Source organism: Polypterus senegalus, chromosome 3 (genome assembly GCF_016835505.1).
Source record: "Polypterus senegalus isolate Bchr_013 chromosome 3, ASM1683550v1, whole genome shotgun sequence".
NCBI lineage: Eukaryota > Metazoa > Chordata > Cladistia > Polypteriformes > Polypteridae > Polypterus > Polypterus senegalus.
This window is the reverse complement of record NC_053156.1, coordinates 17,273,070-17,289,621: the sequence shown is the minus strand read 5'-3', so window position 1 is coordinate 17,289,621 and position 16,552 is coordinate 17,273,070. Positions and strand designations below refer to the sequence as shown.

General features: G+C 33.5%; 1 protein-coding gene across 1 annotated transcript; it reads left to right on the top strand.

The window, feature by feature from the left end:
* The first annotated feature begins 507 nt into the window (after positions 1-507).
* hoxc13a (homeobox C13a) lies at positions 508-5,782 on the top strand. The gene is made up of 2 exons (XM_039749892.1): positions 508-1,171; positions 5,404-5,782. The coding sequence occupies exons 1-2, from the start codon at positions 508-510 to the stop codon at positions 5,658-5,660; spliced, it is 921 nt and encodes a 306-aa protein (XP_039605826.1). The 3' UTR covers positions 5,661-5,782.
* The last annotated feature ends 10,770 nt before the right edge of the window (positions 5,783-16,552 follow it).

The window sequence follows — 16,552 nt, the reverse complement described above, 5'->3', positions numbered from 1 at the left end:
CGTGTAATACACATGACAAAAACATTCTCAGTCTTATAACCAAGAAGGGTACGAAATCCTGCATTTCGTTTATAACATCTTCATTCGCTTTCTTGTGCTTGCCTTCGATATACTATAAACGGTGTTATTTTTGGCATCGTACAGAATCCATATTTATTTAATTCTGGAAAGCTTCTCTTCCAAATTTTCAGTGTCGGCTAAGCCCTCTAGCAACCCTGTCACTTTAAGACCATCCCTTTAAGGTTTATTGTTTCTAAACCGATTTTAACCAATGGAATCATTTTCTTCAGCCCAAAGGTAATCGGCAAATACGATATAAACTGTTGTTAAAGGGATAAGATGTGCAAACTCAGCTTCACCGTATTTTGAATATCACGTGTTCCCGACTGACTCTTAATGAACTGGGCACTTGGGTCTCCTTCGCGCATGCGCTTGTGTAAAAATGTGTTTGGAAATTGGGTGCTTGCTGGAGAAGTCGACTTTTAAAAAGCATCGGCAGACCGTGATATGACGACTTCGCTGGTTCTGCATCCACGCTGGGCGGATACCTTGATGTACGTGTATGAAAAAAGCCCGAATGAAAATAATCACAATAAAAACCAAGTCATGGAGGGAATAAGTGGGAATTGCCCAGCGAGTCATTGCAGGGAACTGATCTCTCACCCAGCTTTGGGTCGCCATTCCGGCAGCATAGCGGCTCATCAGGGTTCGGTTTATTCGGATATTTCTTCTCCGGACGCGGGCAGGCAATGTCCGGCTCCCCAGACTTCTTCGAGTGCAACCCTGGGCTACGGATATCCGTTTGGGAATCCTTATTACGGGTGCAGATTGTCACACACGCACAACGTGAACCTGCAGCAAAAGCCTTGCTCTTATCACCCGGCCGAAAAGTACTCTGAACCAAGCAACACTATTCCCACGGAAGAACTGTCATCCAGAGCAAAAGAGTTCACGTTTTACCCAAGTTTTGCCAGTTCATACCAAGCTGTCCCTGGTTACTTAGACGTGTCCGTGGTTCCAGGTATAAGCACGCACCCGGAACCAAGGCACGAGGCTTTAATACCAATGGAAGGCTATCAGCATTGGGCTCTCTCCAACGGTTGGGATGGCCAGGTTTATTGCTCCAAAGAGCAAACGCAGTCCTCTCATCTGTGGAAGTCACCTTTTCCAGGTAGGAAATGGAATATATTTTATAGACGCCAAAAGGGTAATTGGGGAAGGACTCAAGAAATTAGAATGTAACTAATGAAAATAATTATAATAACGATCAGTATATAAGCAAGGTTTTCTCAATACGAAATATTCCAGGTGTAAACCTAATCCCAGTTATTCATAGTGTAAACTATTTACTGAACCAGTTTTTCTCTGAAACGTGTATTTTTATATTTGTATTTAAATGTATTTCATATGACTATAAAATAATCTCTTCACTAAATTAAAGATAAAATGGTTATTTGTTTTATCCAACAACTTCTAATTATAGCATGGAGTTACGCAAAAAGTCTAATTAAAAAGGTGTTACCATTTTGATCGGTTTGTCTAATTTATTATTACTTATTCGATTATTTCTTCCCGCCAAAATTTTTATAGAAGCTGAATTGAAACTCGAATGGTAATTTGGCAAATTTTAGGTAAAATAAGTCCTGTCAAATAGGAGGACAAAATCCCCTTACTTACACGGGCCAATTCAGACCAATCAGAAATAAGCAACTGTTTCGATATCAACGCAACTTGCGGGCGTGTAAAGACTTCACCACCCAACCAAGTGAAATTAAACAGATTAATTTAGGATACAGCAGTTGTTGCAGGTTTTATTTTTGAGATATTACTCTTTAGTAATGCCATTTGAAAGAGATGTGTAAATCAGACACGAGTTTGAAACGGTTCTTCTTGTCTGATCAGTAAAAGCAAAGCCATCTGTCATTCATTTAATCTGTTTTTAAACCAGAAAAACAATCGTCATAAAACAGTGGTCTTGGTGGATTTTAATCTTCAAAACAAAGATGACTTTACAGTCCACTGAAATCTTGGAAGAAGACGAAAGGCAATAGCTTTGAATGAATTCCCCAGTCTTTATATATATATATATATATATATATATATATATATATATATATATATATATATATATATATATATATATATATATATATATATATATATATATATAGCTTTTCGCAAATTTTGTTTTCTATTTATAAAGATTCTTAAAAGCGGGCATAAACTGGACACATGAACAAGTTGTATTCGTGTCATCACCTTTAACAGTCTCTTATTGTTATGACAGATGTCTGGTCACTTCAGCTGCTCACTCAAGTACCAAAATTGGTGCACACATGAATGCACAGTAGTCACGCAAAAGTTCACTTGAACCTGCGCCTTTTATATTTTTGAAGGCGCTGCTTTTTAAATGCACCATATTTGTGGAAAAAGTCAGAACTTAACATTAGGGAAAGAAACGAATGTCTTGATCTGACCGGGAAAAAAATATAGTGCTACATCGTTCTTTAAACCGCACTGGTCTTACATTTACTCCGCGGTCGGATGGTGGCTCTCATGTCTTCTGCAGTCATACCATTTACAGGAAAATCAAACACTGCAAAGAATACTTTCATGATTTTCTGATTGTCAAAGCTGTTGATATCCCACACTCTATTTTATATTAACACATTTATATCATTTCTTTCTGGAGTTCATTTAACTATTGGCATAAAACATAACAAACATCATAAAAAAGTATAAATTCTAATAATGAAACATTAAAATGTGCACTTCTCTTTGTGAATATACATGTTTGTTTTTTTTTGGATAGTAAGCACACAACATACAGTACATGCATATTTAAAGGCTTTGCACAGGTGGTTATATTTTAATTATACATGAGACTTTTTGATATGGAAGAAAATCTGTACTTATGTGAGTAACATATTTTTCATAAAAATAATGGTGTCAATCAATGAAAATGTAATTTTATTTGAACAATACATATGCATGCGTTTACCTCAGCACACAAACAATGCATATTTGCTTAGATAATGTGGTCATACACTATGCACTACCGCCCACTGTTTGCAAGAGTTGCTATTCTCTGACTCGGCTCATTAATTTCTGAAATATCAATGCGCAGTTTCAAATATTTGTAGGTACTGTAGCATGTTTTGAAAAAAAAGCACACACACAAATATATCTATCTATCTATCTATCTATCTATCTATCTATATAGATAGATAGATAGATAGATAGATATAGTGTGTGTGTGTCCTAAATTAACCAGGCGCACAAGTCATTCATATTCATATTCCTCTCCTTAACCAAAATAAAAAGAACTGTATCTGCATTGATTACAGTAACCAGGCAGGCATAATAAATTCTCATTATCAAATTCTTGAGTGTGTTAAGTTAGAGCATGAAATGCCAGTTTTGCAGTAAACTCTAGCACTCCCTAATTCCAATTATGAGAACTATTCATGACCATATTATATGTGAAATACTGTATCCATCAAAGAAGGCCTGTCAAGAGCCTGTCATTCTGTACACTAGCAGCTCCATGATCCATAATCAATAGATGGACTAATTGTTGGTAGGGAGTGCTGCATGGAGAGGACACAGTGTTGTGAATAATATACAAACATACCTCTATACACACAAATATATATACATGCATACATACATACATACATACATACATACATAAATTTCATCTCCTGAAACCACCTTTCCTGGGAAGGGTCTTGTTATCTATCTATCTATCTATCTATCTATCTAATAAATAGAAATGCTTGGCACTGCATATATTGCATTCAACAATTTATGAAATAAAATTTTAAAACATTTTGAAATAGAAAGTACTAAAAATAATTCTGATAAATATTTTACATAATGTAGGCACTGCAGTTTGCATTTATTATTATTCTTGCCAGATTAATTATTATCTAAGTTGGATGGCATTTTGATTTGAAACAATATGTCACTTTTTGCATTCAGAGCACCAGAATAAGAGATTTGAATAAATATGTACATGCATTGTCATTTTATGACTGTCAATACAATTGTTTAAAAAAAAAAAAAATTTAGTCCAGTATCCTCGTATTTTTGGGCAGATAGCCTTTAGCCATTTTTATTCTCTATCATCTCTAAAGGTAAACTTAACTGATTAATTTGTAACTTATCATTATTTCTTAGAAGATTTTTAATTGCTAAAACTCTTGTTTACACATCATTCTAAAATTCAGATGTATGATCAAAAGACAACACTGGAATGATTGGTACCTGTTCTTTATATATGATTATGACATGTATTGATAAAGTAACATAAAGACAAATGCTAAAAATCATCCATCTTTATAAATTATCGTTCTCTTAAATGTTAATAAAAATTTATTTGTGGAAAAGAGAAAATGACAGTGTAATTTTTACTTGTAAACATCTTTCTTTCTTTATTTCATTGTTATTTATATGTATATCCCTGCTTACCCAGGGCCATATATATATATGTATGCATATATATATATATATATATATATATATATATATATATATATATATATATATATATATATATATATATATATATATATATGTATGTATATATATATATATATATATATATATATATATATATATATATATATATATATATATATATATATATACATATATATATATATACATACATACATACACACACACTTTCTTATTTTGTTTTTGTCAACTTTTGTTTGTTATTTGAATATTGCCATGGCTGTATTTGCTACATACAGTAGCGCTCTCATTGTATGAGGTGCCATATTTATTGTTTATATGTTTGTTACCATTAGTTGTTTTTTTAAATTATGAGTTATTATTAGTTACTGTTGTTGTCATCATTATTCCATATTAACTATCACATTTTTATCGTCCACACGTTTTAGTAATTCATATTACTTTTAGTCCTTTTACTATGTTATTTTTTAATAATTTCAAGCCCCGTTTTTAATGATGTATACACGGTTTTAAGAAAAGCGTATAATTAAAGGTATAAGGACTTACTTTTCTGAGCTGCCAGAATGGTGCGGCACGGACTGAAGTTAAAGGACTTTCAATGGCCAGAAGTATTTTGAGTTAGAACTTCAAATATTCCAATTCAAAAAAACTTTTCATATAGGCAGCAAGGAAAATAAATCATATAAATAATAATGTCATAACTAATCATCAAACTTGTCCTAAGAGCGAAAAAAAAATAAAGTGCATTTCTTAAGTTAAGAAATAAAAGGGCTTCTCGTTTTGAAGAAGTTTATAGGGGCCTTAAAACACACCTTTATAACAGCATGCATGGCTTTTGTACATTTGGGATATGGAATCCAAAATCTGCGGGATGCCGGGAGTGTAAGTGTCAGCCTACAGCTGTTTGCCTCTGTCTTCCAGATGTCGTGCCTCTGCAGCCCGAGGTGAGCAGTTACCGGCGAGGACGGAAGAAGCGGGTCCCTTACACAAAGATCCAGCTGAAGGAGTTGGAGAAGGAGTACGCCAGCAGCAAGTTCATCACCAAAGAGAAAAGGCGACGTATCTCAGCATCAACTAACCTCTCAGAACGTCAGGTCACGATCTGGTTTCAGAACCGACGTGTCAAAGAAAAGAAGTTCGTCAGTAAATCCAAATCATCTCACATGCACACCACTTGAGAATGGCTGCCTATATCTATTTAAACCGAACCCAAGAACACTCCTCCTGAACCCCAAGATCCTACATGTAAACGTTTCACAATCAATATTTGTCTTTTCGTGAAAGCTATTTAAAAGCTAAAGAGACTGCTGCCCTTGTTGGTCGCTCTTTATCTTTCCTTTATGAATGTGAACAATCACTTACTTTTTTTTAAGCATTTGTATAAATATATAATTGTATATTAAAAAAAAAAAAAAACTTGTATGAAATACTTGTATACGTTTAAAAATGTGTGTCCAGTCTTAAATCTCTTTTTTTCATGCTGAGTTTTTATACCTTTTTTCCAGAAATTGGTTAAATAAAAATGACACATTCATATATTTGAGCTCCACACAGCGAAGACAAGGTAATTTTATATAGGAAATTTGATTCACTTCAAACATCTCAGTCAAAACTTGTCAACGGAGAGATGTAAGACTGCTATAATGTCGAAATTGTACAGCATACATACAGTATGTCACAATGCCTGAATGTCGTCGACGTGGGACAAATTGATAATTTAAATATTGGTTTATTTCTATATCTTCCTTGAGGACTATTATTATCTGTTTTTTTGCAAAATGAAATAAGCATCCCAGAAATCGAATGACGTTGCTCATTAAAATGTAAGCATATCATGCTTTGCTCATTCTAATAGTATATGACATCTTATCGCATTAAGACTGTTGCTTCTTCCTGCAAGCTGTGTCTTCATATTAATTGTCTTGACCGTGTATTGTGCTGTGTTGCTTGAATTATGCATACTGAATGAGATCGTGTTTCTTATAAATAAAAGCAAACTTCAAGATTGGTAATTGATTTTGTTATGTATGTACGTACGTACGTACGTACGTACGTATGTATATGTGTATGTAACTACGTTTGAATATCACTGGTCAATATTTGTCACAGAACAGCTTTGAGGTGTTTTACAAGTATCCTAAGGTCATGCTCATTTCATACATGTCATCTGCTTTTTTTAATCCATAATTTGTCTGTTTTAGCCTGTGAATTTAATTAATATACAACCCCTTATTGAGGTGTATGTTTTTTTGAAAAGGTAAATTCAGTATTAACATTTTTTTAAAAGAATTTCTTGGATTCTCAACTTCTCGGAGAGGTCAGCGACTAGCATGGGGAACGGGTTTATCAAAGCATTTCAGTAATGAAAAAGCGATACCAAGTCAAGTGGAGCCCCGGTATGGCTGGGAACTACTGGTTGGGCCCTTAACAGGAATTTTCTTGGGGGAAATACAGCAGAGATCTTTGTATTTCTGCCTTTCAGGTGAGACGCTCCCAGCATGCATATCTACGTTTATTGTTAATTGTAATCGTGTGCCGATTGTGTGTCAGCGAAAATCTGATTAGATACTCTAATTCGAGACGAAAAATATCAAATTCCCCTAAATTGATCCACGTGACAAATAAAACAATACGTGGTGCGAATCTGATTTTGCACATTCCAGCGACAGCTCAGGTTTACTGGCAATTTCAAATTGGCCACTTGTGGGTGGGTATGTGTGGGCGCCCAGTCCACTTTTTTGGTTTGGCCACTGCCTTGTGATGCCACCGTGATCAAGCCGTAGTTGTAATATTAATTTATATGTATTAATATATATGGATCAATATATATTAGCATCATAAAACGGAAGTGGCAAATCTGTAAGTAAAGCTCCTTATGATCCATTTTTATTTTATTCTATTGTGTTATTTATCTATATATAATTTCAACTTCTTGAAAGTGTTTCAGCTTACCACATCCGTATTGAAAGAAAGAAAGAAAGAATTCTTTTTAATGGAAGTTACGATGCGGACAATAAACGGAACGTACAAGCAATCACTGGCGTAATGTATAACATCTGTTTGATGTATTTATGCGAAGATATGCAAGATTGGAATGAATTTCACAATTTTTTTAATTGCTCTGGTTTGAAAGATCAGTACAAAGAGGTTTCAAAAATAGCTCAATAAAAAGAACTTATTTCTTGTTTAGCCCAATTATCACACAAGGGATTCCTGGATTGGTTTTAACAGGTTCTATTTTTGAAAGCCACCAAGCCTCTAAGAAGACAAGAAACTCCAAAAATAAAAAAAAATAAAAAAAGTGGAAGAAATCTTGGAACAGTCGATTCAAAGAAGAGACCTCCTTTCCAGGTAGGTTGGGCATGCAGAGGGTGTGAAAAAATTGGTAAAATACTCGTACAAAAAACAGCGTGCGCAAAAAAAAAAAAAAAAGTTCTGTGCATTACCTTTACGAAAAAGAAAACAAAATGACACCTTCCAAAAGCTGTGTTGTACACAGCGCGTCAAGTTATTTTCCCGACTAGCATTTATCTGTTTATTTAATTTATGTTGTATACAATTCGTTTAGTTTATATCACGTCACTTGACACCACATTAGCTTAAAAAAAACTTGCTAATATACATCGTTGTGCTCTTCTGTAAACCATGCGATGCGCTTCTGTCCCGTCCAGGTTTTGTTCCTGCATGACTTCACCCTTTTTTATAATTCGGCGGTGTCTCCCTGATTCTCAGATTTCGCTGTCAAAACATTAAAGTGTGTATATAGTTACATATTTGATCCTTATGTTCTCTAAAAAACTTCTGTCATTACTGTACAGAAAAGCCAAGCAAAATGACACCTTTTATTGGCTAACTAAAAAGATTACAATATGCAAGCTTTCGAGGCAACGAAGGCCCCTTCTTCTGTCATTACTGTATATATAACACGCTTTCTAATAACCGTTTCGGAGTCAATGAATACGCATTATGCATTATTTTCATTACACAATTAACCTAATCATGTTGTACACGGGATGTTCCTAGTAGATGTTCGTACATAATAATATTATTATTATTATTATTATTATTATTATTATTATTATTATTATTATTATTATTATGGCTTCTTGTGTCCTAACACAGCTGACGATTTCAGTCACGGAGTTATTATATGTAGTTTGTTCTAATACATACTATCAATAACATAAAATACTGCACACTAAATACATTTCAAAAATAAAAAGTAGCAATGTGAGTTTGTCAAAATAGGTTTTGACCACAAAACGTTCTTCTCGAGTATTATCTCTAGGCTATGATAATCATACTTAATAAACATTTTAAGGTTCCTACACAACGACATTTGAGGCCCTATAAACGGGACGAGATCATACAAGCCACTGGGTTGGATAACACAAGAAAGAAAGAAAGAAAGAATATTGGACCGATAAATGCCTATTTGTATTATTCAGAAGCTATATTGTTCTATAAAATATTAGAGGACATATACAATAAGTGAATGGGATTCGAGCTTATATCATTGGCCACACAGCGCACATTTTAGAGAGCTGCGCCCAGTCTATTCTGACTTTAAATGCACTATTTTACGTCTGTAAAGGCGCTGCCTTGAAAATGCTAAGTATTAGAGAAGAGGTTAAAGAGAAATGTACGAGCGAAACGTCACAAAAGACAAAGAGGGCAAATAGTGATGTTTAACCGAGTGTTTTTTTTTTTTCCTTCTTCGTCTTCTTTTCTGATGTCATTTCTGCGTTACCCTTGACCGTGACTATGCAGTCTGTGACCTTGACATCACAGAGGCTCATGCATAGTAAAGAGGCGCATGTGTGCTTCCTCTGGGGGTGGGGTAAGTAGGATGGTTTGGGTTACAGGAGGGAGGCTGAGAAAGTGGAGGAGGGGATTCGACAGCTAGAGACCCAAATTCCGCATTCTTTAAAACTCACGAGCAAGTCAAACAATCAAAGTGTCCAGACGGACAGCAAGGCTGCTGTTTACAGACAAACAGGGTGCCATTCGCAAGTCTAGACAGGCGAGTTAATGGCGTGCCATAAACACATAAACGTCGGAAGTGGAGGGACCTTTTCTCCCTTTTATCATTGGAATCCTCGTCTGCTTCGTTGGAGTGACCAGGCCTTTTCTTTTTTACTTGTAGAGAACTTAAATGGCTATTCGTCCAGGTGTGTGAGGCCACTCTTTGTGTAGCAGTGCACCTGTTTCAGAATCGCTATCTATGTTTTTTATCACGTAATTTACCCTTATATGATTTGAAAAGAAAAAGTGGAGAGAATATTTCTGACTCTAGAAATGTATATTATTACCTAGCGTCTAAACCAATTTATTTAGTGACCTGTGACTGCATTTATTACATTATGCCATTATATATATATATATATATATATATATATATATATATATATATATATATATATATATATATATATATATATATAGTGCATAGATGCGTGGCAATGATCAAACTATAACTTAGTTCAGGTACACTAAATTCAATAGAATAGAATGTGCTTTGACCGTAACACGGCAGTTTAACCTTTAAACAAGCTGAAGTCATTACATGTTCATAAGACTATCATTCCATTAATAAGTTTTACTTATGAAACACACCTCAAACATTTGTAACAATTAAAACATAGTGTCTTCCCTATCTATCTATTTGCCTGTCACATACCCTTCACTCTTAAAAATCCCAGTTCTTTAGGTTTTGTGGTTCTTTGTAGAACCTTGGTTTGACCAAGCACCACTTCATCCCACGAATGTTTCTAGATACAGACAATATCCTGTGTTATTGTATGCAGCATTTTTTTTTTCTTTTAAATAAGGATCCATTGGCATTACACAAATCTGTTATCATTACTGTATGGAGCCTAGCTAAATAAATAAAGGCTCTTTATGGAACCTTCATGTGGATGCGTCTTTTTGGGAAGCGAAAAGGGTTCCTCTACTATGGCATCGCTCCGCAGAGCCACTCGGTTATATTTATCTTTGGTTTTAAAAGAAAAAGTGGACACGGATGCTTTATTTCCCCCGGAAATGTGTTGTGTGTCCAAAACAATTATGTAGATGTTTATTTCCGACTGCATTTTGACATATAATTTAAATAATGATCAAACTTTAATTTAAATCAGAAATTCTGCAAATAGAAGTTTCCCTGTAACACTGACATTTGCGATATAATTAACGAAGTTTCATTTCAAAACAACAAATTCAATTAATACGATGTAGACATGTTCCGCTGATCTAAAAGTCCCGTTCAACTTATCAACGACAACCTCTTTAACATTTGTAACTGTTAAACAAATAAAACTGAGTTGCATAACACTTTAAATAATCCATTATGTGCCACAATCTATCTATTCATATTTCAACTCTTATACGTTTGCTTGTATAATCTCTGTTTCTTGCATTATTTACAGTGTTCTCCTTTAGTCCTTGGCCAATAATTATCCAATAAAACTGGATTATTTGGTGGAAAACTGCGATGGGAAGGGGTTTGAGAACCTCTGGTGGTAGCAGCGTGGAAATAGCAGGAGGTGGAGCAAATTTCGTGCATGCCAGTGTTTGTGGAATGCAGTCACGAAAGAATACCTTGCCTTAAAATATGTTAAAAGTCGGTTGAACAGAGTGTGAAAATATGGAAACACGTTCTAATGTCTATATCATTTGTGTTCTAAACTTTCAATCCAGCTTTAGTTTTGATTTTATACTTGTCACGGTGTACAAAGCAAATATGTTAATTTAATGAAGTTCCTGTTACAGGTATAGCATTACAACTTATATAAACAAGGACAAAAGTGTGTTGTGCAGGAAGAATCTCATAATATCAAGTGATTAATTAATGTCTGAGCTCTATAAACATGCCAGTCGCAGACTATACTATAAATAACAAACCAATAGAATCTTTATTTGTTAAATAAAAAACACGGAGGCAAGAAAATACATTTATTGTTTTTAGTGTGTTTAGGCAGCAATGTAGCGCAGTGATTACGGCTTTGGATTCCAAACCCTAAGGTTATGGATTCAAATTCCACCACAGACACGGTGTGACCCTGAGCAAGTTACTTGACCTACCTGTGCTCCAAATGGAAAGCCGAGAGAAATGTAACCAACTGTATCTCGGATGTTGTAAGTCGCTTTGGATAAAGAGGTCGGCCAAATAAGTAAATGTATACTGAAGACAAGCTCAGAGCATGTTTTTACGCATATGTAATTTGTACATTTGTCATTTGTATCCTATCTATCTAAGTTTATGAAACAGATAATCCATGCAGTTCCAGTGCTATAAAGAAATGTATATTAATTTTGCACAGCAATCACAATTTTGCGGTATATTTTGAACTAACAGATGATAGGTATTATTTTCCCTTTTATTAAAAGTTCGAAATATTAAATACATATAACAAAAAAATAAGGTTGCACTCAACATAGAGCCATATGTAATTTGTAAATTTGTCATTTGTATACTTTCTATCTATCTATCGGCCGGAATGTATTACAAGTTGCAAATTTTTCACGAAAACAAATCTTAAAACATTAAGCGTGGGTGTACATTTTCAAACTGCACTGACATAAATCAACTAGGCATAAGTTTAAAAACTGTAATGATTAATACAACATAATGTTAATCGGTTCAATCTATCCTGATGGTATTTGTTATCCAAAATAAATATATTTCTCAAGATACCATTAAATAAAAATAACACGTTCTGTTTATATAGCGCCTTTCCCGTGTTCTCAACGCTTCACAAACAGTTTATCAAGTACAAAAGAAATAAATGATATAATAGCACAGAAGAAGATTAAATTAGTAACTTGATACGGACTAATGTCACGCTTTGAACACCAAATAATAGAATAATATATTTGAAACATGACGTTCTCAATTAGAATAACTTTAAAGTGGTCCTAACTTAACACTCTCCCGTTACCTTAGTTTGGTCGTCAGTTGATTTGAATGTTCAGATATCCTATAATTTCGCTATTTAAATACACACATTTTTGCATTGGTTATTTTAATTCTTAATTATATTTTAGTGTTTGTGTTCAATTTGGATGTATAATCGTAAATGTACTAGCAGCAGTAGTATTATAGCAGTTGGGTTATTATTATTATTTTATTTTTTTATTGTTTATGTATTTGATTATTTATTTATTAATTTTTTTGCTGTCACTAATTGTAGTTCGTATATAGGCCTACAATGATTAAGAGGAATACATTATATATGTAATGTAATAGAATCAATAATATATACAATAAAATTTAATAGAATAAAATCAATACAATATATACGATTTGAAAAACTGGTACAAACAGGCCTATGTAAGAGTCCACTGTTGAAGGTTAATAGATCCATGGCAGACATCAGCTTTGGTGTATAAATAAATCGTCCAAAGAGATTAAGAAGAAAAGTGCACTTTAGCCGCACTTCATCACAAGAGATTGCTACACTTCTAAAGGCGCTATATAAATAAATGTATGATTATTGTTATTATTACGATTACTACTACTGCTACTATTATTATTTACGCTTTCACATTTGTGTGGTTTTCTGTGTGTTTCCAAGACATAGTAAACTGTCGGTGTTAAGTGCACATTTATTAAGGTAAATGTAAAATTGTACGTCAGTGAAACCTTCATATATTACAAATGTAAACGTAATGGCTTTTGGCGGAGCAGCCAAACTCAAATGAATATTTCAGAGAAAGGACTAAAGAGCCTGCACGATGAGGGCTTTAATTATGACGATACTGATTAGGGGTGCTACACTTAAATAAACTATATGACGAGTATAATTTGTTTCAATTCTCAATGAGATTATTTTACTTTTTGCAGATAAATTGTGATTTAATTTTAAGAACGGGCTTATTGGGTCTGAAGTCTAACAGCGAATATGCAAAACCTCCTTTGGTGATTCATAAATTCAACTTTTCATCTTTTTACCGGAAGCATTCCACTAATTCTTATACAAGAAATTGAACTTTGGGCTGCTGCAAAGGAATGTACGTAAATTGCGGAGAGGCAGAGGAAACCTTTTATTGCACAAAAAATAAAATCACAAAGAGTCATCTTCTGTATACTGCATTTCCCGTGGCGACTCCAATTTAAAGAAAACGTAGGAGAATGCACTAGACAGTGACCTTGAACTGCCCAGCGATAGCCTCATCCGCCATGAAAACAGTTTGTCCATCGTGTCACTTATACCCAAATGCTTAGAAACACCAACAGAAAAAATATAACCTTTTAGTTTCCAGTGGCTTTTATCAACGACCCTTCATTGGCTGAGATCTTTATGTCTACGTGCAGTTGTGAAGTTTGAGGCCCGTTATTTTCAACGTTCAAGGTACTGTTTTGACTAATTGCGGGTTATTAATTTAATACAAGGCAGCGGTGTTACAGAAGGAGGCTTTGCTATACATTTGAAGCATTCTTCGTCAACTATTTTTTAATTTATTTGTGTGAATGCATGTGTGCGTGTATTGTTAAAATACTCAAGAGTCTAAATAAAATAATGCAATACTCGCGGGCAACTGCACGATTTTACAAAATCCAAAAAGGCGAGATTGCAGCTCCTTTTGGAGCAATGCATGTTATGTTAAAAAGCAGTTTGTCTTTCATTGTTTTATCTTCTAATAAAAAAATAAGAAGACTTACAGTAAATAAAAAAGAATGAACTTATGCGTTTGTTTAGTTGAATTGTGGAGTATTTGGAACATCAAGCTTGCGATGGCCCGAAGGAAACCAAGTATTTCGTACAAATTGGCTTGTTAATTAATTTTATTACAATACAGTTAAGGCAAGCACTGACAAAGAAATAAAGCCTATTGTTTAAATATGTAGCCAATAGGAGTGTAATTACTAAGCTCCTCAGAATAATGCATTATTATTGGCATTTAACAATATTTTAAATAAAAAATACAGCAACAAGCAAATTATTATGCTGTAGCAATCGTGTATGTGTTCATTAACAAAAAAAAAAAAATCTTGTAAATGTTTATCTTGTAATTAAAAACTAATCAAACATTATTTGATAAAAAGAGTTATAGGAAATATTAAGAACATTTTCCCTTCACTGCAATATAACTTACACCGTCGTATAGAGAGGCACGTCTGCGTGCACAAGGGAGTGTGAGGAGCGTTCAGAGTCACTTTATTTCGGTTTCTCAAGCACCGACCCACCAGCCCGAGAAAAATAATCTGATATTCGGTCATATATAGCTTCTTTGGAAAGTGGTTCAACAAATAATCGTAGTTTTACACGCAGTAGACAGAAAATTAACGTTGCTTGAGTAACAGAATAAATAGTATGAAAGGAAGCGTTTCAGTGAAGATGTGCAGATATCACCGATTCACAATAGGTTTGGCAGCATTACAAGTAGCATGTTGATTAATAACACAGGATGTATACAAGCTTTGTCTGTCTGTCTGTCTGTCTGTGAGTGCATTCGCCTGTTTGTCTATTACATAATTTACTGTCAAGATATTAAAAAAAAGAATTAAACAGACACTTTACTCCCTCAGACAGTTAAACGTTTTAATTCAAAACTCATTCAGCTGCAGTTCACTTCACGTTATATGTGCCACACACACAGATATATAAATTACACATCTAATGTATTTATCTTACTCATCGTATATACGAACTACAACTATATATATATATATATATATATATATATATATATATATATATATATATATATATATATATATATATATATATATATCTTTCATAAAGGACGAGACACTGCAAAAACTATACATTTATTCTTACAATCAACAAAACCGAAACATTGTTTTCTGTATCACGGACGTTTGCACTTACGATATTTTTATGAATTCATAGATGCAAGTAGTCATTTAATTAACAAGGAGCAACCATGTTCCGCTGTTCTAAAAGCCTGTTATACTTATCAAAAACACCTTAAAAACATTTGTAACAGTTAAAAAAACTTGTAACTAAGTGACACGTTATTATAAAGAATCTATTAAATGTCACAGTACTGTGTTATGAAACAGATAATCCATGCAATTCCACTGGTATAAAGAAATGTATATATTAATTTGCACAGCAATTACAATTTTGCCAAATATTTTGAACTAAAAGATGATAGGTGTTATTTTTCCTTTTAGTAAATAGTTCGAATTATTATTAATAACAAAAGAGGTTGCATTCATTTTCAATCTCTTGATTAATTTGTTCTTTAAAATGTTGCAACTAGAGCCTAAGTTCTGATTTTTACGTTTAAAAAAAATACAAGTTACATACACGTATCTATCTATTATATAGTGCCCTTCACACCCGCCTCTCTATTATATAGTGCCTTTCACATCTATCTACTTTTTAAACTTTATTTAAAATGTGTCCAAACTTAAATTAATTAAGCATAAGCTTGCAAAATCGACCTAATTACCTGCAGTAGGTATTCCAGACTAAAGCATGTGGTATAGGAAATTTTTTAAAAATCTGGTTTTGCAAATAATTTATTTTTTTCTGTGTATATGTTTCTCTTTAATTAATACACACACACACACACACAATTATTTAGATTTGTAGTTTAAACAATACAAAGTAATATACAATTAAATGATAAGACCATTTTATGGACTCCATATCGTTCAATTAATTTCAAATTGTAATATACCAATACATATACTTTATTATAACAAAACCCACTTTTCACTTCTGTGTCTTCTGGGTACATAATACAAATACTACTGCAAATAACAACATCAGCAGCAGCAACAATACTTATTATTATTATTATTATTATTATTATTATTATTATTATTATTATTATTATTATTGTTATTAGTAGTAATAGAAGTGCTCTTGTTGGTGTTATTATTGTTGTTTTGGTTGTTGTTGTAGTACATTGCAAATTAGAACTTATAGAGAAATCCAGACGGGAACAGACTATTCAGTCCAACAAAGCTCGCCATGCCTATCCACTTAATTCCTCTAAAATAAGATCGAGTCTTGTTTTGAAGGTCCCTAAAGTCCTACTGCCTACCACACTACTTGGTTACATATTCCATGTGTCTGTGGTTCTCTATCTGAAG

What these genes read in the sequence shown, in the direction of transcription:
- hoxc13a (XM_039749892.1), top strand. Translation starts at nt 508, where the DNA reads ATGACGACTTCGCTGGTTCTGCATCCACGCTGGGCGGATACCTTGATG. An exon ending in GTGGAAGTCACCTTTTCCAG is followed by an intron (nt 1,172 to 5,403) that starts GTAGGAAATGGA and finishes TCTGTCTTCCAG; the next exon opens with ATGTCGTGCCTCTGCAGCCC.